The 23,434-nt window shown below is 50.6% G+C and overlaps 1 protein-coding gene across 1 annotated transcript in view; it reads left to right on the top strand.

Moving 5' to 3' along the window:
* LOC115191569 (dynein heavy chain 6, axonemal-like) overlaps nt 1-23,434 on the top strand; it is a 123,999-nt gene that overhangs the window by 9,066 nt on the left and 91,499 nt on the right. Inside the window, 18 exon segments of the mRNA XM_029749361.1 lie at nt 1,749-1,838; nt 2,118-2,238; nt 2,546-2,697; nt 3,000-3,152; nt 7,598-7,849; nt 8,321-8,449; nt 9,130-9,243; nt 11,676-11,819; nt 12,495-12,650; nt 15,938-15,988; nt 16,081-16,293; nt 16,764-16,944; nt 17,052-17,148; nt 17,329-17,557; nt 21,330-21,494; nt 21,962-22,072; nt 22,887-23,012; nt 23,178-23,333. Coding sequence (XP_029605221.1) covers nt 1,749-1,838; nt 2,118-2,238; nt 2,546-2,697; nt 3,000-3,152; nt 7,598-7,849; nt 8,321-8,449; nt 9,130-9,243; nt 11,676-11,819; nt 12,495-12,650; nt 15,938-15,988; nt 16,081-16,293; nt 16,764-16,944; nt 17,052-17,148; nt 17,329-17,557; nt 21,330-21,494; nt 21,962-22,072; nt 22,887-23,012; nt 23,178-23,333 — 2,640 coding nt within the window.

Genomic DNA, 23,434 nt, shown 5'->3' on the forward strand with positions numbered 1-23,434 from the left:
TCAAGTGCAGCTGTTAGTTCACCAAAGCCAAGGGTGTTATTTAGTTTAGTTGTAGTTTTCCAGACACAGATTAATGTTCCAGACACAGATGGCTGTTGTCCAGTTAGAGATACTATCCTATCATAACATGGTTGTATTCCACTACCATTCAGGTGGAGGAGATGTAATCCAGTTAGAGATACTATCCTATCATAACATGGTTGTATTCCACTACCATTCAGGTAGAGGAGGAGATGTAATCCAGTTAGAGATACTATCCTATCATAACATGGTTGTATTCCACTACCATTCAGGTGGAGGAGATGTAATCCAGTTAGAGATACTATCCTATCATAACATGGTTGTATTCCACTACCATTCAGGTGGAGGAGATGTAATCCAGTTAGAGATACTATCCTATCGTAACATGGTTGTATTCCACTACCATTCAGGTGGAGGAGATGTAATCCAGTTAGAGATACTATCCTATTGTAACATGGTTGTATTCCACTACCATTCAGGTGGAGGAGATGTAATCCAGTTAGAGATACTATCCTATCATAACATGGTTGTATTCCACTACCATTCAGGTAGAGGAGGAGATGTAATCCAGTTAGAGATACTATCCTATCATAACATGGTTGTATTCCACTACCATTCAGGTGGAGGAGATGTAATCCAGTTAGAGATACTATCCTATCATAACATGGTTGTATTCCACTACCATTCAGGTAGAGGAGGAGATGTAATCCAGTTAGAGATACTATCCTATCATAACATGGTTGTATTCCACTACCATTCAGGTGGAGGAGATGTAATCCAGTTAGAGATACTATCCTATCATAACATGGTTGTATTCCACTACCATTCAGGTGGAGGAGATGTAATCCAGTTAGAGATACTATCCTATCGTAACATGGTTGTATTCCACTACCATTCAGGTGGAGGAGATGTAATCCAGTTAGAGATACCATCCTATTGTAACATGGTTGTATTCCACTACCATTCAGGTAGAGGAGATGTAATCCAGTTAGTGATACTATCCTATCGTAACATGGTTGTATTCCACTACCATTCAGGTGGAGGAGATGTAATCCAGTTAGAGATACCATCCTATCGTAACATGGTTGTATTCCACTACCATTCAGGTAGAGGAGATGTAATCCAGTTAGAGATACTATCCTATCATAACATGGTTGTATTCCACTACCATTCAGGTAGAGGAGATGTAATCCAGTTAGTGATACTATCCTATCGTAACATGGTTGTATTCCACTACCATTCAGGTGGAGGAGATGTAATCCAGTTAGAGATACTATCCTATTGTAACATGGTTGTATTCCACTACCATTCAGGTGGAGGAGATGTAATCCAGTTAGAGATACTATCCTATCATAACATGGTTGTATTCCACTACCATTCAGGTAGAGGAGATGTAATCCAGTTAGAGATACTATCCTATTGTAACATGGTTGTATTCCACTACCATTCAGGTGGAGGAGATGTAATCCAGTTAGAGATACTATCCTATCATTACATGGTTGTATTCCACTACCATTCAGGTAGAGGAGATGTAATCCAGTTAGAGATACTATCCTATCATAACATGGTTGTATTCCACTACCATTCAAGTGGAGGAGATGTAATCCAGTTAGAGATACTATCCTATCATAACATGGTTGTATTCCACTACCATTCAGGTGGAGGAGATGTAATCCAGTTAGAGATACTATCCTATCATAACATGGTTGTATTCCACTACCATTCAGGTGGAGGAGAAGACGTGTGGTGACGGCCCTGGTCTGGAGGCCATGTTAGAGGATGATAAACACCTCCTGAACATCATCCTGGACATCAAGGTCAGCATTCTGTGTCCCTTTAAAGGTCATTTGAATTAGCTAAGTGGATTGTAATTGTCTTGGACATTTTGGTGTCAACTTGGTGTCTATTATGATTGCTAATGCCAAAGCTCTTTAAATCTGTTGTGGCAGTTAAATGGCCATCACGGTCCAATGTTTTGTTATCTTGCCTCTTTGCCCTGATTCCCTGACTGTTCGTCTAACTCACTGCTTCATTAAGAAGTTTGTTTTGTTGTCTCTCCTCGTCTCCCTCTTCCTCCTCCTCTCGCTCCCTCTCAGCAATCGCTCCAGTTTGCGTTTGACTCGGCCAGCGTGTACGCGCGCACCTTTGAGAGCTTCCGCGTCTTCTACAGAGAGAATGAGAGTCTGGACCTGGACGCACTCAGAGATCAAGATCACGGTACCGTAGCAACACTCTTCATCATCATCACCAACATCATCAATTAAATGAACTTACTAGGGAACAGAGAAAAATGCATTAGCCAAGGCACTCCTTTTCAGTATATAGCTTTGAGTTTCTACATTCAACACAAATACCACAGCCGTATATCCATTTTGTCTCAGTTCATTCTGACCTTTAGATCCAATGAGGTCCTTTAGATGTTTTCTGTATATTTCACAGTGGCAAATCAATACTCCCCATCTCTCTTTTTTAAACTGTCTAGAGAGTCATCATGTGACTCTGTACCCTGTCCTGTTCCCTGTAGGAGTGGCGTTCTTCACTGAGAGTCTGGAGAAGTACCACGGCGAACATAAAGAGGCCCTGGCCATCAAACAGAAGAGACACCTGGGCCTGCTGCTGGTAGACACCACTCTGCTCAAAGGGAAGCTCATCCCCTCACCACTACGCTGTCTGGAGGTAGGAGGAGAGGATCACACAATTACCCAGTGTTAAATCACCCCCTAGACCCTGGGCCTTTGCACTGTGGAGATCTGAAACTTTTTAATTGGTATTAGCAATATGTATAAATATAAACTTCCACTTAGCCTATCAGAGGGCAAATTTGAGCTATTACCAAATTGCTTACACATGTCAAATCCTCTCGGTTCTCCACAAGTCCATAGGGCATAGGGTCAAGCGGTGGATTTGGGATTGGGCCGTCCATCCACTGACCAACATTAATGCCTGTGCTGCCCCCCCCCCCCCACCCTCCCCTCCAGGCCATCAATGACATGCTCCCCCTGCTGGCCAAGAGAAAGATCGACGCCATCATCGCTGAGGCTCAGGATGCCCAGTTCAAACTGGAGTTCATCCCCTCTGCAACTACAGAGTTTGTCAACTCCCTCACCTTCCTAGAGGAGATACAGGAGCGGGTAAGAGACGGTTTTGTCTAGAAGGGATACAGCTTTTGTATTAATGGACTTTTTCGTGGCAGGTAAGGAGAACTTATGCAGCAGGGTCAGGAAAATGAACGTAGTAGGTTAGGAGAATTAGGTTAAGGTTGATGGTCACACAGAGCCATCATCTTCTTCATTCAAGAGACTGACACAGCCCCAGAGTAGTTGACTCAGTCCGAGAGTAGCGGACGCAGTCCCAGAGTAGCGGACGCAGCCCGAGAGTAGTGGACGCAGCCCGAGAGTAGCGGACGCAGTCCGAGAGTAGCGGACGCAGCCCCAGAGTAGAGGACGCAGTCCCAGAGTAGCGGACGCAGCCCCAGAGTAGAGGACGCAGCCCCAGAGTAGCGGACGCAGTCCCAGAGTAGAGGACGCAGTCCCAGAGTAGAGGACGCAGTCCCAGAGTAGAGGACGCAGTCCCAGAGTAGCGGACGCAGTCCCAGAGTAGAGGACGCAGTCCCAGAGTAGAGGACGCAGTCCCAGAGTAGCGGACGCAGCCCCAGAGTAGAGGACGCAGTCCCAGAGTAGCGGACGCAGCCCCAGAGTAGCGGACGCAGTCCCAGAGTAGCGGACGCAGAGTAGAGGACGCAGTCCCAGAGTAGCGGACGCAGAGTAGAGGACGCAGTCCCAGAGTAGAGGACGCAGTCCCAGAGTAGCGGACGCAGTCCCAGAGTAGCGGACGCAGTCCCAGAGTAGCGGACGCAGCCCCAGAGTAGCGGACGCAGCCCCAGAGTAGCGGACGCAGTCCCAGAATAGCGGACGCAGAGTAGAGGACGCAGTCCCAGAGTAGCGGACGCAGAGTAGAGGACGCAGTCCCAGAGTAGAGGACGCAGTCCCAGAGTAGCGGACGCAGCCCCAGAGTAGCGGACGCAGTCCCAGAGTAGAGGACGCAGTCCCAGAGTAGAGGACGCAGTCCCAGAGTAGCGGACGCAGCCCCAGAGTAGCGGACGCAGTCCCAGAGTAGAGGACGCAGTCCCAGAGTAGAGGACGCAGTCCCAGAGTAGAGGACGCAGTCCCAGAGTAGAGGACGCAGTCCCAGAGTAGCGGACGCAGTCCCAGAGTAGCGGACGCAGTCCCAGAGAAGAGGACGCAGTCCGAGAGTAGAGGACGCAGCCCGAGAGTAGAGGACGCAGCCCGAGAGTAGAGGACGCAGCCCCAGAGTAGAGGACGCAGCCCCAGAGTAGAGGACGCAGCCCCAGAGTAGAGGACGCAGCCCCAGAGTAGAGGACGCAGCCCGAGAGTAGCGGACGCAGCCCCAGAGTAGAGGACGCAGCCCCAGAGTAGCGGACGCAGTCTGAGAGTAGCGGGCGCAGTCCCAGAGTAGAGGACGCAGCCCCAGAGTAGCGGACGCAGTCCGAGAGTAGCGGATGCAGTCTGAGAGTAGCGGACGCAGTCCCAGAGTAGCGGACGCAGTCCCAGAGTAGCGGACGCAGCCCCAGAGTAGCGGACGCAGTCCCAGAGTAGAGGACGCAGTCCCAGAGTAGAGGACGCAGCCCCAGAGTAGCGGACGCAGCCCCAGAGTAGCGGACGCAGTCCCAGAGTAGAGGACGCAGCCCCAGAGTAGAGGACGCAGCCCCAGAGTAGAGGACGCAGCCCCAGAGTAGAGGACGCAGCCCGAGAGTAGCGGACGCAGCCCCAGAGTAGAGGACGCAGCCCCAGAGTAGCGGACGCAGTCTGAGAGTAGCGGGCGCAGTCCCAGAGTAGAGGACGCAGCCCCAGAGTAGCGGACGCAGTCCGAGAGTAGCGGACGCAGTCCGAGAGTAGCGGACGCAGTCCCAGAGTAGCGGACGCAGCCCCAGAGTAGCGGACGCAGTCCCAGAGTAGCGGACGCAGTCCCAGAGTAGAGGACGCAGCCCCAGAGTAGAGGACGCAGCCCCAGAGTAGAGGACGCAGTCCCAGAGTAGAGGACGCAGTCCCAGAGTAGAGGACGCAGTCCCAGAGTAGAGGACGCAGCCCCAGAGTAGAGGACGCAGCCCCAGAGTAGAGGACGCAGTCCCAGAGTAGCGGACGCAGTCCCAGAGTAGAGGACGCAGCCCCAGAGTAGAGGACGCAGTCCCAGAGTAGAGGACGCAGTCCCAGAGTAGAGGACGCAGTCCCAGAGTAGAGGACGCAGTCCCAGAGTAGTGGACGCAGTCCCAGAGTAGTGGACGCAGCCCCAGAGTAGAGGACGCAGTCCCAGAGTAGCGGACGCAGCCACAGAGTAGAGGACGCAGCCCGAGAGTAGAGGACGCAGTCCCAGAGTAGCGGACGCAGTCCCAGAGTAGAGGACGCAGCCCGAGAGTAGCGGACGCAGCCCCAGAGTAGCGGACGCAGTCCGAGAGTAGCGGACGCAGTCCCAGAGTAGAGGACGCAGCCCGAGAGTAGCGGACGCAGCCCCAGAGTAGCGGACGCAGTCCGAGAGTAGCGGACGCAGTCCCAGAGTAGCGGACCCAGTCCCAGAGTAGCGGACGCAGTCCGAGAGTAGCGGACGCAGTCCCAGAGTAGCGGACGCAGTCCCAGAGTAGCGGACGCAGTCCGAGAGTAGCGGACGCAGTCCGAGAGTAGCGGACGCAGTCCCAGAGTAGCGGACGCAGTCCCAGAGTAGCGGACGCAGCCCGAGAGTAGCGGACGCAGCCCCAGAGTAGAGGACGCAGTCCCAGAGTAGAGGACGCAGCCCCAGAGTAGTGGACGCAGCCCCAGAGTAGCGGACGCAGTCCCAGAGTAGCGGACGCAGTCCCAGAGTAGCTGACGCAGCCCCAGAGTAGAGGACGCAGCCCGAGAGTAGAGGACGCAGTCCCAGAGTAGCGGACGCAGTCCCAGAGTAGAGGACGCAGCCCGAGAGTAGCGGACGCAGACCCAGAGTAGCGGACGCAGTCCGAGAGTAGCGGACGCAGTCCCAGAGTAGAGGACGCAGCCCGAGAGTAGCGGACGCAGCCCCAGAGTAGCGGACGCAGTCCGAGAGTAGCGGACGCAGTCCCAGAGTAGCGGACCCAGTCCCAGAGTAGCGGACGCAGTCCGAGAGTAGCGGACGCAGTCCCAGAGTAGCGGACGCAGTCCCAGAGTAGCGGACGCAGTCCGAGAGTAGCGGACGCAGTCCGAGAGTAGCGGACGCAGTCCCAGAGTAGAGGACGCAGTCCCAGAGTAGAGGACGCAGCCCGAGAGTAGCGGACGCAGCCCCAGAGTAGCGGACGCGGTCCGAGAGTAGCGGACGCAGTCCCAGAGTAGCGGACGCAGTCCCAGAGTAGCGGACGCAGTCCCAGAGTATCGGACGCAGTCCGAGAGTAGCGGACGCAGTCCCAGAGTAGAGGACGCAGTCCCAGAGTAGAGGACGCAGCCCGAGAGTAGCGGACGCAGCCCCAGAGTAGCGGACGCAGTCCCAGAGTAGCGTATGCAGTCCCAGAGTAGCGGACCTAGTCCCAGAGTAGCGGACGCAGTCCGAGAGCAGCGGACGCAGTCCCAGAGTAGCTGACGCAGCCCGAGAGTAGCGGACGCAGTCCGAGAGTAGCGGACGCAGTCCGAGAGTAGCGGACGCAGTCCCAGAGTAGAGGACGCAGCCCCAGAGTAGCGGACGCAGTCCGAGAGTAGAGGACGCAGCCCGAGATTAGCGGACGCAGTCCCAGAGTAGCGGACGCAGTCCCAGAGTAGCGGACGCAGCCCCAGAGTAGAGGACGCAGTCCCAGAGTAGCGGACGCAGTCCCAGAGTAGCGGACGCAGCCCGAGAGTAGCGGACGCAGTCCCAGAGTAGCGGACGCAGCCCCAGAGTAGCGGACGCAGTCCCAGAGTATCGGACGCAGCCCGAGAGTAGCGGACGCAGCCCCAGAGTAGAGGACGCAGCCCCAGAGTAGAGGACGCAGTCCCAGAGTAGAGGACGCAGCCCCAGAGTAGAGGACGCAGTCCCAGAGTAGCGAACGCAGTCCCAGAGTAGCCGCTGACCCGGCCCCAGAGTGGCCGCTGACCCGGCCCCAGAGTGGCCGCTGACCCGGCCCCAGAGTGGCCGCTGACCCGGCCCCAGAGTGGCCGCTGACCCCCGGCCCCAGAGTTGCCGCTGACCCCCGGCCCCAGAGTTGCCGCTGACCCCCGGCCCCAGAGTTGCCGCTGACCCGGCCCCAGAGTGGCCGCTGACCCGGCCCCAGAGTGGCCGCTGACCCGGCTCCAGAGTTGCCGCTGACCCTCGGCCCCAGAGTGGCCGCTGACCCGGCTCCAGAGTGCTTCTCCACTTTGTATCACACTGTAGTCATTGTTACATTACTCATTACCAAACTACTGGGAAAGATGACCCAGGGGGTCAGTGGTGTTGGTTTCATGTTGTCAGGTCAAAGTCTTTCTTGCATGTTTCTGGGAAAGGACTTAGTCGAATTTCTGTTTGCAGCCATCATGGCCCGCCTAGGAAAACATCTGGGGGAAACGCTGACAGTTCTTTCATGGTCTGTGTATTTGTGTGTCAGATGGAGTGGTTGGACGAGCAGACAGAGACCGTGTGCCAGATGTACAAGCTGATAGACTCCTACTCCGTGCCCAGCCCTCCTGAGGACTTTGCAGTCTACGCCACCCTGAAACCCTCAGTCACCGCCGTACGCAACGCCATCGACAAGGCCGTGGGAGAGAAGGACGCCAACGTGGACAAGTTCTGTATCCACCTCCAACGGGACATCACCGACCTCAACAAGGAGGTCAAGAGGGTCAAACAGCAGGCTCAGGTAACTAGAGGTCAAAGGTCAACGTTCAGATGCTTTGTATCACACTAGCTTCACCATCACGCTAAGGTTCAGTGTTTGTCCCCAGATAGGCTTTATAAATAACCGTGGGAAAAGCTAAGAATGTAAACATTAGTCTCTGGATATGACAGTCATTTACAACTGGGTTCCTCTTCCCCAGGTCGTTGTGCTCTAAATCAACTGACCTGAAAAGACTATTTAGTCTGCCAGGGTAAGGTAAATAGAGATGTGTATGGGTTTGATCCAGATCAGGAAGGGGCAACTTTGATCTGAGCTTGTAATGAATGGCCGCTGTGGCTCGCGGGTCTGCATACCCACATCCATACCCACACGTGCAGGCAGAGCCGGCCCTAGCCTTTTTGAGGCTCTAGGTGAAATTTTGCTGCGAGCAAAACAGTTGCCCATCCTTGATCCATATATAACTGTGTGTATGTGTTAATCTCTGCTCCCCAGAACAATCAGATCATGGACATCAACGCTGAGCGTCCCAAGGTCCGTCTGCTGCTGGAGGAGGTCCAGGTCTCCATAGACGAGCTGCAGACCCAGGCCTTCCAGTACAAGTCTTTCCAGAAGAACTTCAAGGTACTACTATACAATACAATACCATACCATGCAATACCATACTATACAATACTATACAATACAATATTCTACTATACAGTACGATACTATATGATACTATACAATACAATATTCTACAATACAGTACAATACATAGATGAGATGCAGAGTAATAGGATACAGTATGTCTTCTGACCACCAGAGGGCAGCAAAACACCACTTTTCACCATTGTTCCTTGAGAGAAACAGTATAGTTAAATGTAGAGTAACTTATTGTTGTTACTGCTGTGCGTTTAAGTATTTTCCCTTTGGCACTTTTTCACACCTGGATGTGCATTAATTGAGGCAATTCAGATTAGGTGTCTCTTTCAAAGGATGCCTATATTCTCTATCCTCATTGACCCCTTTCACCCGTCTTGTCCACTACCCTCAAGAAGAGTCATCCCTCTCTGACCTCTAACCCCTGACCTCTGTAGGTGGAGGTGACCAGGTATGAGGCGTTAGTGGAGATGAGTGAACCTTCTCTGACCTTTAACCCCTGACCTCTGTAGGTGGAGGAGACTAGGTATGAGGCGTTAGTGGAGATGAGTGACCCCTTTCTGACCTTTAACCCCTTGCCTCTGTAGGTGGAGGTGACTAAGTAAGAGGCGTTAGAGGAGCTGAGTGACCCCTCTCTGACCTCTAACCCCTGACCTCTGTAGGTGGAAGTGACTAAGTACGAGGCGTTAGAGGAGCTGAGTGCGGAGGTGAAACTGAAACAGCTGCTGTGGGACTCTCTGGAGGAGTGGGATGCCCTGCAGGCCGGCTGGATGGAGGTACAGTATGGAACCATGCAGGGGTTAGATATCACACACAAGACACTGTGTTCCCTACCATACACTTCTGACACTTTACAAAGGGGATTGTTCCTCTATTCTTCCGCTGTCTCAGTCTCACCCTTTGCATTCTGACCACACTGCAAAAGTTAATACCATTTTGTCCCAAAATGAGGCTACAGCAACATATTCTAACTGCCTGTGTATCTTCCTTCTCAGTGTATGGAGCAACAGTAGTATACTCCACCTCTCTTCCCAGTGTATGTAGCAACAGTAGTATACTCCACCTGTTTTCCCAGTGTAGGTGGTAGCAGTAGTACACTCCACCTGTCTTCTCAGTGTATGTAGTAACAGTAGTACACTCCACCTGTCTTCTCAGTGTATGTAGTAACAGTAGTACACTCCACCTGTCTTCCCAGTGTATGTAGTAACAGTAGTATACTCCACCTGTCTTCTCAGTGTATGTAGTAACAGTAGTACACTCCACCTGTCTTCCCAGTGTATGTAGCAACAGTAGTATACTCCACCTGTCTTCCCAGTGTATGTAGTAGCAGTAGTACACTCCACCTGTCTTCTCAGTATATGTAGTAACAGTAGTACACTCCACCTGTCTTCTCAGTGTATGTAGTAACAGTAGTACACTCCACCTGTCTTCCCAGTGTATGTAGTAACAGTAGTATACTCCACCTGTCTTCTCAGTGTATGTAGCAACAGTAGTATACTCCACCTGTCTTCCCAGTGTATGTAGTAGCAGTAGTACACTCCACCTGTCTTCTCAGTGTATGTAGTAACAGTAGTACACTCCACCTGTCTTCTCAGTGTATGTAGTAACAGTAGTACACTCCACCTGTCTTCTCAGTGTATGTAGTAACAGTAGTATACTCCACCTGTCTTCTCAGTGTATGTAGCAACAGTAGTATACTCCACCTGTCTTCCCAGTGTATGTAGTAGCAGTAGTACACTCCACCTGTCTTCTCAGTGTATGTAGTAACAGTAGTACACTCCACCTGTCTTCTCAGTGTATGTAGTAACAGTAGTATACTCCACCTGTCTTCTCAGTGTATGTAGCAACAGTAGTATACTCCACCTGTCTTCCCAGTGTATGTAGTAACAGTAGTATACTCCACCTGTCTTCTCAGTGTATGTAGTAACAGTAGTACACTCCACCTGTCTTCTCAGTGTATGTAGTAACAGTAGTACACTCCACCTGTCTTCTCAGTGTATGTAGTAACAGTAGTACACTCCACCTGTCTTCTCAGTGTATGTAGTAACAGTAGTACACTCCACCTGTCTTCTCAGTGTATGTAGTAACAGTAGTATACTCCACCTGTCTTCTCAGTGTATGTAGTAACAGTAGTACACTCCACCTGTCTTCTCAGTGTATGTAGTAACAGTAGTACACTCCACCTGTCTTCTCAGTGTATGTAGTAACAGTAGTACACTCCACCTGTCTTCCCAGTGTATGTAGTAACAGTAGTACACTCCACCTGTCTTCCCAGTGTATGTAGTAACAGTAGTACACTCCACCTGTCTTCTCAGTGTATGTAGTAACAGTAGTACACTCCACCTGTCTTCTCAGTGTACGTAGTAACAGTAGTATACTCCACCTGTCTTCTCAGTGTATGTAATAACAGTAGTATACTCCATCTATCTTCCCAGTGTATGTAGTAACAGTAGTACACTCCACCTGTCTTCTCAGTGTATGTAGTAACAGTAGTACACTCCACCTGTCTTCCCAGTGTATGTAGTAACAGTAGTACACTCCACCTGTCTTCTCAGTGTATGTAATAACAGTAATACACTCCACCTGTCTTCTCAGTGTATGTAGTAACAGTAGTACACTCCACCTGTCTTCTCAGTGTATGTAATAACAGTAGTATACTCCACCTGTCTTCCCAGTGTATGTAATAACAGTAGTATACTCCACCTGTCTTCTCAGAATATGTAATAACAGTAGTATACTCCACCTGTCTTCTCAGAATATGTAATAACAGTAGTACACTCCACCTGTCTTCTCAGAATATGTAATAACAGTAGTACACTCCACCTGTCTTCTAATAATATGTAATAACAGTAGTACACTCCACCTGTCTTCTCAGAATATGTAATAACAGTAGTATACTCCACCTGTCTTCTCAGAATATGTAATAACAGTAGTACACTCCACCTGTCTTCTCAGAATATGTAATAACAGTAGTACACTTCACCTGTCTTCTCAGAATATGTAATAACAGTAGTACACTCCACCTGTCTTCTCAGAATATGTAATAACAGTAGTACACTCCACCTGTCTTCTCAGAATATGTAATAACAGTAGTATACTCCACCTGTCTTCTCAGAATATGTAATAACAGCAGTACACTCCACCTGTCTTCTCAGAATATGTAATAACAGTAGTATACTCCACCTGTCCTTCTCTCTCTCCCTCCCAGTGTAAGTTTGAGGAGTTGGACCCAGAGACTCTGAGTGCCCAGGTCAATAAGTATGCCAAGTGTGTGAACCAGCTGGAGAAAGGCCTGCCACCCAACAGTGTGGTTCCACGACTCAAAGAGCACGTTGAGGGCATGAGGGAGAAGGTATGATGTGTGTGTGTAGGATGATTCTCTCCAGTTGATGTTGATATGATGTGTGACAGAAGGTGTTTTTTGTTACGGTCTGTAATATACTGTATATGCATGAGTGTACAAAACATTAGGAACACCTGCTCTTTCCATGACACAGACTGACCAGGTGAATCCAGGTGAAAGCTATGATCCCTTATTGATGTCACTTTGTTAAATCCACTTCAATCAGTGTAGATGAAGGGAAGGAGACATGTTAAAGAAGGGTTTTTAAGCCTTGAGACAATAGATTCATGGATTGTGTGTTCCATTCAGTGGGTGAATGGGCAAGACAAAAGATTTAAGTGCCTTTGAATGGGGTATGGTAGTAGGTGCCAGGTGCACCGGTTTGAGTGTGTAAAGAACTGCAACGCTGCTGGGTTTTTCACACTCAACATTCCTGTGTGTATCAAGAATGGTCCACCACCCAAAGGACATCCAGCCACCGTGATACAACTGTGGGAAGCATTGGAGTCAACATGGGCCAGCTTCCCTGTGGAACGCTTTCAACACCTTGTAGAGTCCATGCCCTGACGAATTGAGACTGTTCTGAGGGCAGAAGGGGGTACTAACGTTTTGTACACTCAGTGTGTGTGTGTGTGTGTGTGTGTGTGTGTGAGTGTAACGTGTGTGTGTGTTTTCTCCCTCCAGCTCCCAGTGATCACAGACCTGCGTAACCCGTGTCTGAAGGGCAGACACTGGGAGATCCTGGAGGCCATCATAGAGACCAGTCTCCTGGAGGAACCTCAAACTCTGGCCTCTCTAGAGGAACTCAACATCTTCAGCTACAGCGAAGCGATACAGGAGGTAACACTCACCCTCTGCTATGACATGGACATACAGGAGGTACCACCCACCCTCTGCTATGACATGGACATACAGGAGGTACCACCCACCCTCTGCTATGACATGGACATACAGGAGGTAACACTCACCCTCTGCTATGACATGGACATACAGGAGGTACCACCCACCCTCTGCTATGACATGGACATACAGGAGGTACCACCCACACCCTCTACTATGACATGGACATACAGGAGGTACCACCCACCCTCTGCTATGACATGGACATACAGGAGGTAACACTCACCCTCTGCTATGACATGGACATACAGGAGGTACCACCCACCCTCTGCTATGACATGGACATACAGGAGGTAACACTCACCCTCTGCTATGACATGGACATACAGGAGGTAACACCCACCCTCTGCTATGACATAGACATACAGGAGGTACCACCCACCCTCTGCTATGACATGGACATACAGGAGGTACCACCCACCCTCTGCTATGACATGGACATACAGGAGGTACCACCCACCCTCTGCTATGACATGGACATACAGGAGGTACCACCCACCCTCTGCTATGACATGGACATATAGGAGGTAACACTCACCCTCTGCTATGACATGGACATACAGGAGGTAACACCCACCCTCTGCTATGACATGGACATACAGGAGGTACCACCCACCCTCTGCTATGACATGGACATACAGGAGGTACCACCCACCCTCTGCTATGACATGGACATACAGGAGGTACCACCCACCCTCTGCTATGACATGGACATACAGGAGGTACCACCCACCCTCTGCTATGACATGGACATACACGAGGTACCACCCACCCTCTGCTATGACATGGACATACAGGAGGTAACACCCACCCTCTGCTATGACATGGACATACAGGAGGTACCACCCACCCTCTGCTATGACATGGACATACAGGAGGTACCACCCACCCTCTGCTATGACATGGACATACAGGAGGTAACACCCACCCTCTACTATGACATGGACATACAGGAGGTAACACCCACCCTCTGCTATGACAAGGACATACAGGAGGTACCACCCACCCTCTGCTATGACATGGACATACAGGAGGTAACACTCACCCTCTGCTATGACATGGACATACAGGAGGTAACACCCACCCTCTGCTATGACATGGACATACAGGAGGTACCACCCACCCTCTGCTATGACATGGACATACAGGAGGTACCACCCACCCTCTGCTATGACATGGACATACAGGAGGTACCACCCACCCTCTGCTATGACATGGACATACAGGAGGTACCACCCACCCTCTGCTATGACATGGACATACAGGAGGTACCACCCACCCTCTGCTATGACATGGACATACAGGAGGTACCACCCACCCTCTGCTATGACATGGACATATAGGAGGTAACACTCACCCTCTGCTATGACATGGACATACAGGAGGTAACACCCACCCTCTGCTATGACATGGACATACAGGAGGTACCACCCACCCTCTGCTATGACATGGACATACAGGAGGTACCACCCACCCTCTGCTATGACATGGACATACAGGAGGTACCACCCACCCTCTGCTATGACATGGACATACAGGAGGTAACACCCACCCTCTGCTATGACATGGACATACACGAGGTACCACCCACCCTCTGCTATGACATGGACATACAGGAGGTAACACCCACCCTCTGCTATGACATGGACATACAGGAGGTACCACCCACCCTCTGCTATGACATGGACATACAGGAGGTACCACCCACCCTCTGCTATGACATGGACATACAGGAGGTAACACCCACCCTCTACTATGACATGGACATACAGGAGGTAACACCCACCCTCTGCTATGACAAGGACATACAGGAGGTACCACCCACCCTCTGCTATGACATGGACATACAGGAGGTACCACCCACCCTCTGCTATGACATGGACATACAGGAGGTAACACCCACCCTCTGCTATGACATGGACATACAGGAGGTACCACCCACCCTCTGCTATGACATGGACATACAGGAGGTACCACCCACCCTCTGCTATGACATGGACATACAGGAGGTAACACCCACCCTCTGCTATGACATGGACATACAGGAGGTAACACCCACACCCTCTGCTATGACATGGACATACAGGAGGTACCACCCACCCTCTGCTATGACATGGACATACAGGAGGTACCACCCACCCTCTGCTATGACATGGACATACAGGAGGTAACACCCACACCCTCTGCTATGACATGGACATACAGGAGGTAACACCCACACCCTCTGCTATGACATGGACATACAGGAGGTAACACCCACACCCTCTGCTATGACATGGACATACAGGAGGTACCACCCACCCTCTGCTATGACATGGACATACAGGAGGTAACACTCACCTTCTGCTATGACATGGACATACAGGAGGTACCACCCACCCTCTGCTATGACATGGACATACAGGAGGTACCACCCACCCTCTGCTATGACATGGACATACAGGAGGTACCACCCACCCTCTGCTATGACATGGACATACAGGAGGTACCACCCACCCTCTGCTATGACATGGACATACAGGAGGTACCACCCACCCTCTGCTATGACATGGACATACAGGAGGTACCACCCACCCTCTGCTATGACATGGACATACAGGAGGTAACACTCACCCTCTGCTATGACATGGACATACAGGAGGTACCACCCACCCTCTGCTATGACATGGACATACAGGAGGTAACACCCACCCTCTGCTATGACATGGACATACAGGAGGTAACACTCACCCTCTGCTATGACATGGACATACAGGAGGTACCACCCACCCTCTACTATGACATGGACATACAGGAGGTACCACCCACCCTCTGCTATGACATGGACATACAGGAGGTACCACCCACCCTCTGCTATGACATGGACATACAGGAGGTAACACCCACCCTCTACTATGACATGGACATACAGGAGGTACCACCCACCCTCTGCTATGACATGGACATACAGGAGGTAACACCCACCCTCTGCTATGACATGGACATACAGGAGGTAACACCCACCCTCTGCTATGACATGGACATACAGGAGGTAACACCCACCCTCTGCTATGACATGGACATACAGGAGGTACCACCCACCCTCTGCTATGACATGGACATACAGGAGGTACCAACTACAGACTTGTTGATGTAGTTGTATGTAGCCATTCCGTTGTAGCAGGTAAACCAGGTCAAACAGAAGCAGTACAGTAAAGTGTTTGACCAGTCTGGTTCTTCTCTTCCAGGTGTCAGGACAGGCTTCAGGAGAGGCATCCCTGGAGACCATCCTGAAAAAGGTAGGAAAGACCCAGGAAGAACATGAACAGATTCCATGTTGTAGTTCTACTTCCTGTAATTGCTATTGTCTAAACTCAACCCCACTGTGTAGGTTGAGGATTCCTGGAAGACCACGGAGTTTCCGGTTCTCTCCCACCGGGAGTCTAAAGACCTGTTCATCCTGGGAGGAACTGATGACATTCAGGTGCTGCTGGATGACAGTACCATCAACATGGCCACGGTGGCGTCCTCTCGCTACGTCGGCCCCATCAAGACCAGAGTAGACGAGTGGCAGAGGCAGCTAAACCTCTTCAGCCAGACACTGGTGAGACCGAGACCAATCACATTCATTTACTGTTTTGGCTAAACTCTAGGTGACAGACTAGTGGCAGACCAAATCAAAAGGATGGTACTGTGTGATGATGCTGTTTTATACACCAAATGGTCATGTATCAAATGCTAGGTCATTCTCTCCTCCTTCTCTTCCCCTCCCCCTCTACCCTTCTAATCCTAACCCCCTTTCTCTCACTGATCTACTTCTCTCTCTCTCTCTTTATTTTGTTCTTTTGTTCTGTTTTTCTTTCTTTCTTTCTCTCTCTCTCTCTGGCTCTACCTGCAGAGTATCTTCAGTGCTCCACATGATAACTTCTCTCTCTCTCTCCTGTAGGAAGAGTGGCTGACATGTCAGCGTAACTGGCTCTACCTGGAGAGTATCTTCAGTGCTCCAGAATATAACCTCTCTCTCTACCTCCATCCCTCCTTCCCTCTCTCTCTCTCTCTCTCTCTCTCCTGTAGGAAGAGTGGCTGACGTGTCAGCGTAACTGGCTCTACCTGGAGAGTATCTTCAGTGCTCCAGACATCCAGAGGCAGCTTCCTGCTGAAGCCAAGATGTTCCTCCAGGTGGACAAGTCCTGGAAGGAGATTATGAGGAAGGTCAACAGGCTTCCCAATGCTCTGAGGGCTGCTACACAGCCAGGTAACTAACTCTCTCTCTCACCTCACACACACTCACACACTGAGAGAGAGAGAGAGGGGTATCACACACACCAACACCCCTCCCCTGTTCACTTTGTCTCTCTACAGGTCTGCTGGAGATCTTCCAGAACAACAACGCCCTGCTAGACCAGATCCAGAAGTGTCTGGAGGCCTACCTGGAGTCCAAGAGAGTCATCTTCCCCAGGTACTCTGCTGTCTGCATGTATCTCTCTAGGACCAGGATTGGTGGTCACCGTCTTAACCACTTGGTTAATGGATCTATATCTGCTGATGTCATGTCTCACTGTGTTGTGATGTTCCCTGTGGTAAAATGTTGGAAGACACTTCATGAACCAATGGGTCCGTCTCTCGGTACCGTTCCCAGGTTCTACTTCCTGTCCAACGATGAGCTCCTGGAGATCTTGGCTCAGACCAGGAATCCCCAGGCCGTTCAGCCCCACCTCAGGAAGTGTTTTGATGCTATCGCCCGCCTGGAGTTCGCCCTGCTGCCCCCTCCGCCCCCCGGCGCCATGACAACGCAGCCTGCAGACGGAGAGCAGGAGAAGGTCTACAGCAACGACATTCTGGCCATGGTCTCACCTGAAGGAGAGAAGGTAGGTAATATACTGGTGATGGTCTCACCTGAAGGAGAGGTAGGTAATATACTGGTCATGGTCTCACCTGAGAGAGAGAAGGTAGGTAATATACTGGTCATGGTCTCACCTGAGAGAGAGAAGGTAGGTAATATACTGGTGATGGTCTCACCTGAAGGAGAGAAGGTAGGTAATATACTGGCCATGGTCTCACCTGAGAGAGAGAAGGTAGGTAATATACTGGTCATGGTCTCACCTGAAGGAGAGCAGGTAGGTAATATACTGGTCATGGTCTCACCTGAAGGAGAGAAGGTAGGTAATATACTGGTCATGGTCTCACCTGAAGGAGAGAAGGTAGGTAATATACTGGTCATGGTCTCACCTGAGAGAGAGAGAGAGAGAGAGAAGGTAGGTAATATACTGGTCATGGTCTCACCTGAAGGAGAGCAGGTAGGTAATATACTGGTCATGGTCTCACCTGAGAGAGAGAAGGTAGGTAATATACTGGTCATGGTCTCACCTGAAGGAGAGAAGGTAGGTAATATACTGGCCATGGTCTCACCTGAAGGAGAGAAGGTAGGTAATATTCTGGTCATGGTCTCACCTGAAGGAGAGAAGGTAGGTAATATACTGGTCATGGTCTCACCTGAGAGAGAGAAGGTAGGTAATATACTGGTCATGGTCTCACCTGAAGGAGAGCAGGTAGGTAATATACTGGTCATGGTCTCACCTGAAGGAGAGAAGGTAGGTAATATACTGGTCATGGTCTCACCTGAAGGACAGAAGGTAGGTAATATACTGGTGATGGTCTCACCTGAAGGAGAGAAGGTAGGTAATATACTGGCCATGGTCTCACCTGAGAGAGAGAAGGTAGGTAATATACTGGTCATGGTCTCACCTGAAGGAGAGCAGGTAGGTAATATACTGGTCATGGTCTCACCTGAAGGAGAGAAGGTAGGTAATATACTGGTCATGGTCTCACCTGAAGGAGAGAAGGTAGGTAATATACTGGTCATGGTCTCACCTGAGAGAGAGAGAGAGAGAGAGAAGGTAGGTAATATACTGGTCATGGTCTCACCTGAAGGAGAGCAGGTAGGTAATATACTGGTCATGGTCTCACCTGAGAGAGAGAAGGTAGGTAATATACTGGTCATGGTCTCACCTGAAGGAGAGAAGGTAGGTAATATACTGGCCATGGTCTCACCTGAAGGAGAGAAGGTAGGTAATATTCTGGTCATGGTCTCACCTGAAGGAGAGAAGGTAGGTAATATACTGGTCATGGTCTCACCTGAGAGAGAGAAGGTAGGTAATATACTGGTCATGGTCTCACCTGAAGGAGAGAAGGTAGGTAATATTCTGGTCATGGTCTCACCTGAAGGAGAGAAGGTAGGTAATATACTGGTCATGGTCTCACCTGAAGGAGAGAAGGTAGGTAATATACTGGTCATGGTCTCACCTGAAGGAGAGAAGGTAGGTAATATACTGGCCATGGTCTCACCTGAGAGAGAGAAGGTAGGTAATATTCTGGCCATGGTCTCACCTGAGAGAGAGAAGGTAGGTAATATACTGGTCATGGTCTCACCTGAAGGAGAGAAGGTAGGTAATATTCTGGCCATGGTCTCACCTGAAGGAGAGAAGGTAGGTAATATACTGGTCATGGTCTCACCTGAAGGAGAGGTAGGTAATATACTGGTCATGGTCTCACCTGAAGGAGAGAAGGTAGGTAATATTCTGGTCATGGTCTCACCTGAAGGAGAGAAGGTAGGTAATATTCTGGTCATGGTCTCACCTGAAGGAGAGAAGGTAGGTAATATACTGGTCATGGTCTCACCTGAGAGAGAGAAGGTAGGTAATATACTGGTCATGGTCTCACCTGAAGGAGAGAAGGTAGGTAATATTCTGGTCATGGTCTCACCTGAAGGAGAGAAGGTAGGTAATATACTGGTCATGGTCTCACCTGAAGGAGAGAAGGTAGGTAATATACTGGTCATGGTCTCACCTGAAGGAGAGAAGGTAGGTAATATACTGGCCATGGTCTCACCTGAGAGAGAGAAGGTAGGTAATATATTGGTCATGGTCTCACCTGAAGGAGAGAAGGTAGGTAATATACTGGTCATGGTCTCACCTGAAGGAGAGAAGGTAGGTAATATACTGGTCATGGTCTCACCTGAAGGAGAGAAGGTAGGTAATATTCTGGCCATGGTCTCACCTGAGAGAGAGAAGGTAGGTAATATACTGGTCATGGTCTCACCTGAAGGAGAGAAGGTAGGTAATATTCTGGCCATGGTCTCACCTGAAGGAGAGAAGGTAGGTAATATACTGGCCATGGTCTCACCTGAGAGAGAGAAGGTAGGTAATATACTGGTCATGGTCTCACCTGAAGGAGAGAAGGTAGGTAATATACTGGCCATGGTCTCACCTGAAGGAGAGAAGGTAGGTAATATACTGGCCATGGTCTCACCTGAGAGGATTCTCTCCCTCTCTCCTTCTTCTTTTCTTCTCACCTGAGAGAGAGAGAGAGGAGACTTGCTGGTTTTTCTCTCTGTCGATTATTTCACTGTCACTGGAGAGAGATCTTGAGATGTCAAGATCGATGTAACACAGTTTTTAACGGAAATGTTGTTACTTCCATTATTTGGTGTGTGTGTGTGTGTCCCTGTGTGTATGTGTCCCTGTGTGTGTGTGTCCCTGTGTGTGTGTGTCCCTGTGTGTGTGTGTCCCTATGTGTGTGTGTGTGTCCCTGTGTGTGTGTGTGTGTGTCCCTGTGTGTGTGTGTCCCTGTGTGTGTGTGTGTGTGTGTGTGTGTGTCCCTGTGTGTGTCCCTGTGTGTGTCCCTGTGTGTTTGTGTGTCCCTGTGTGTGTGTGTGTGTGTGTCCCTGTGTGTGTGTGTCCCTGTGTGTGTGTGTCCCTGTGTGTCTGTGTGTGTGTGTGTGTGTGTGTGTCTGTGTGTGTGTGTGTGTCCCTGTGTGTGTGTGTGTCCCTGTGTGTGTGTGTCCCTGTGTGTCTGTGTGTGTGCGTGTGTGTGTGTGTCTGTGTGTGTCCCTGTGTGTGTGTGTGTGTGTCCCTGTGTGTGTGTCCCTGTGTGTGTGTGTGTGTGTGTCCCTGTGTGTGTGTTTGTGTGTCCCTGTGTGTGTTTGTGTGTCCCTGTGTGTGTGTGTGTGTGTGTCCCTGTGTGTTTGTGTGTCTCTGTGTGTGTGTGTGTGTCCGTGTGTGTGTGTGTGTGTGTGTCTGTGTGTGTGTGTCTGTGTGTGTGTGCTTGTGTTTCCCTGTGTGTGTGTGTTCATCCTTGTGTGTGTGTGTGTGTCCCTGTGTGTTTGTGTGTCCCTGTGTGTGTGTGTGTGTGTGTCCCTGTGTGTGTGTGTGTCCCTGTGTGTGTGTGTGTTCATCCTTGTGTGTGTCCCTGTGTGTTTGTGTGTCCCTTTGTGTGTGGGTGTGTGTTTGTGTGTCCCCCTGTGTGTGTGTGTGTGTGTGTGTGTCCATCCCTGTGTGTTTATCCTGTGTGTGTGTTTATCCCTGTGTGTGTTTATGCTGTGTGTGTGTGTTTATCCTGTGTGTGTGTTTATGCTGGGTGTGTGTGTTTATCCTGTGTGTGTGTTTATGCTGTGTGTGTGTGTTTATGCTGTGTGTGTGTGTTTATGCTGTGTGTGTTTATCCTGTGTGTGTGTTTATGCTGTGTGTGTGTGTTTATGCTGTGTGTGTGTGTTTATGCTGTGTGTGTGTGTTTATCCTGTGTGTGTGTGTGTTTATTCTGTGTGTGTGTGTGTGTTTATCCTGTGTGTATGTGTGTGTGTAGGTGGGCCTGGCTAAAGGTCTGAAGGCGCGTGGTAACGTAGAGGACTGGCTGGGTAAAGTAGAGGAGGCCATGTTCTCTTCCCTCCGACGCCTCAGCAAGGCCTCCATCGCTGACTACCAGAGTAAAGAACGAGAGGAGTGGGTGGTGGCTGGACACCCCTCACAGGTACACACACACACACACACACACACACACACACTAACCTCCATCGCTGACTACCAGAGTAAAGAACGAGAGGAGTGGGTGGTGGCTGGACACCCCTCACAGGTACACACACACACACACACACACACACACACACACACACACACACACACACACACACACACACACTAACCTCCATCGCTGACTACCAGAGTAAAGAACGAGAGGAGTGGGTGGTGGCTGGACACCCCTCACAGGTACACACACACACACACACACACACACACACACACACACACACACACACACACACACACACACACACACACACACACACACACTAACCTCCATCGCTGACTACCAGAGTAAAGAATGAGAGGAGTTGGGTTGCCTCTGAAGAAATGAATGAATTTTTATTGTATGATCTCATGTGTTGTTAACCTGGTGTCTGTAAGAGTCCATCTGCAGTGTTCCTCTGTGTCCACCAGGTGGTGTTAACCATCAGTCAGTTGATGTGGTGCAGAGACCTGGACGGCTGTCTGGAGGGAGACCACGACCACTTCATGGCCCTGCAGGACTTTGAATATGTCAACATTGATGTATGATCGTCCACAATGACTGGTTTCAACAGCCTACAGTGGTGACAACAGCTTGGAACAGAGATATTTATCTTCATAGAAATACTTTTGTTTTTGATAATTCTCCTGGTTCTTGTCTGTCTGCCTTCCTCTCTGCCTGCCTCCCTCCCCGCTTGTCTATCTGCCTTCCTCCCTCCCTGCCTCTCTGCCTGCTTCCCTCCCTGCTTGTCTGTCTGCCTTCCTCCCTGTCTCTCTGCCTGCCTCCCTCCCTGCTTGTCTGTCTGCCTTCCTCCCTCCCTGCCGCTCTGTCTGCCTCCGTCCCTGCTTGTCTGTCTGCCTTCCTCCCTCCCTGCCTCTCTGCCTGCCTCCCTCCCTGCTTGTCTGTCTGCCTGCCTCCCTCCCTGCTTGTCTGTCTGCCTGCCTCCCTCCCTGCTTGTTTGTCTGCCTTCCTCCCTCCCTCCCTGCTTGTCTGTCTGCCTTCCTCCCTCCCTGCCTCTCTGCCTGCCTCCCTCCCTGCTTGTCTGTCTGCCTTCCTCCCTCCCTGCCTCTCTGCCTGCCTGCCTCCCTCCCTGCTTGTCTGCCTGCCTTCCTCCCTCCCTGCCTCTCTGCCTGCCTCCCTCCCTGCTTGCTTGTCTGTCTGTCTGTCTGCCTTCCTCCATCCCTGCCTCTCTGTCTGCTTGTGTGTCTGTCTGCCTCCCTCCCTGCTTGTGTGTCTGTCTCCCTCCCTGCTTGTCTGTCTGTCTGTCTGTCTGTCTGTCTGTCTGTCTGTCTGTCTGTCTGTCTGTCTGTCTGTCTGTCTGTCTATCTATCTGTCTGTCTGTCTGTCTGTCTATAGAGGCTGAATGCCCTAGCAGCCCTGGTACGAGGCCAACTCCCCAACCTGCACCGTAACATCATCACAGCTCTCATCACAGTAGACGTGCATGCCAGGGACATTGTCACAGACCTCGTGGCCCGGAAGGTACTGTCGGCCTGCAAACCACCCACTCACTGCATCATGGGAAGTGTAGTTCATTCAAAAAAGATTGTTTTACATAAATCCAACTTGTCTGAACAAAAATAACAGTTTATGTCCTGTTTATTTGTCTGTGTGTGCGTGTGCGTGTGCGTGTGTGTGTGTGTGTAGGTTGACTCCAGCAGTAACTTTGAGTGGCAGAGGCAGCTGCGTTACTACTGGGACTTGGACCTAGATAACTGTGTGGCCAGGATGGCTCTGTCCATGTACATCTATGGATATGAATACCTGGGGGCCTGCCCTCGCCTCGTCATCACCCCTCTCACAGTAACACACGCACACACGCGCACGCGCGCACACGCACACACACACACACACACACACTCACTCACTCAAGACAGTAACAAACAAAGTATCACAGCAACAGT

This window comes from Salmo trutta, chromosome 4 (assembly GCF_901001165.1).
Source record: "Salmo trutta chromosome 4, fSalTru1.1, whole genome shotgun sequence".
Taxonomy (NCBI): domain Eukaryota; kingdom Metazoa; phylum Chordata; class Actinopteri; order Salmoniformes; family Salmonidae; genus Salmo; species Salmo trutta.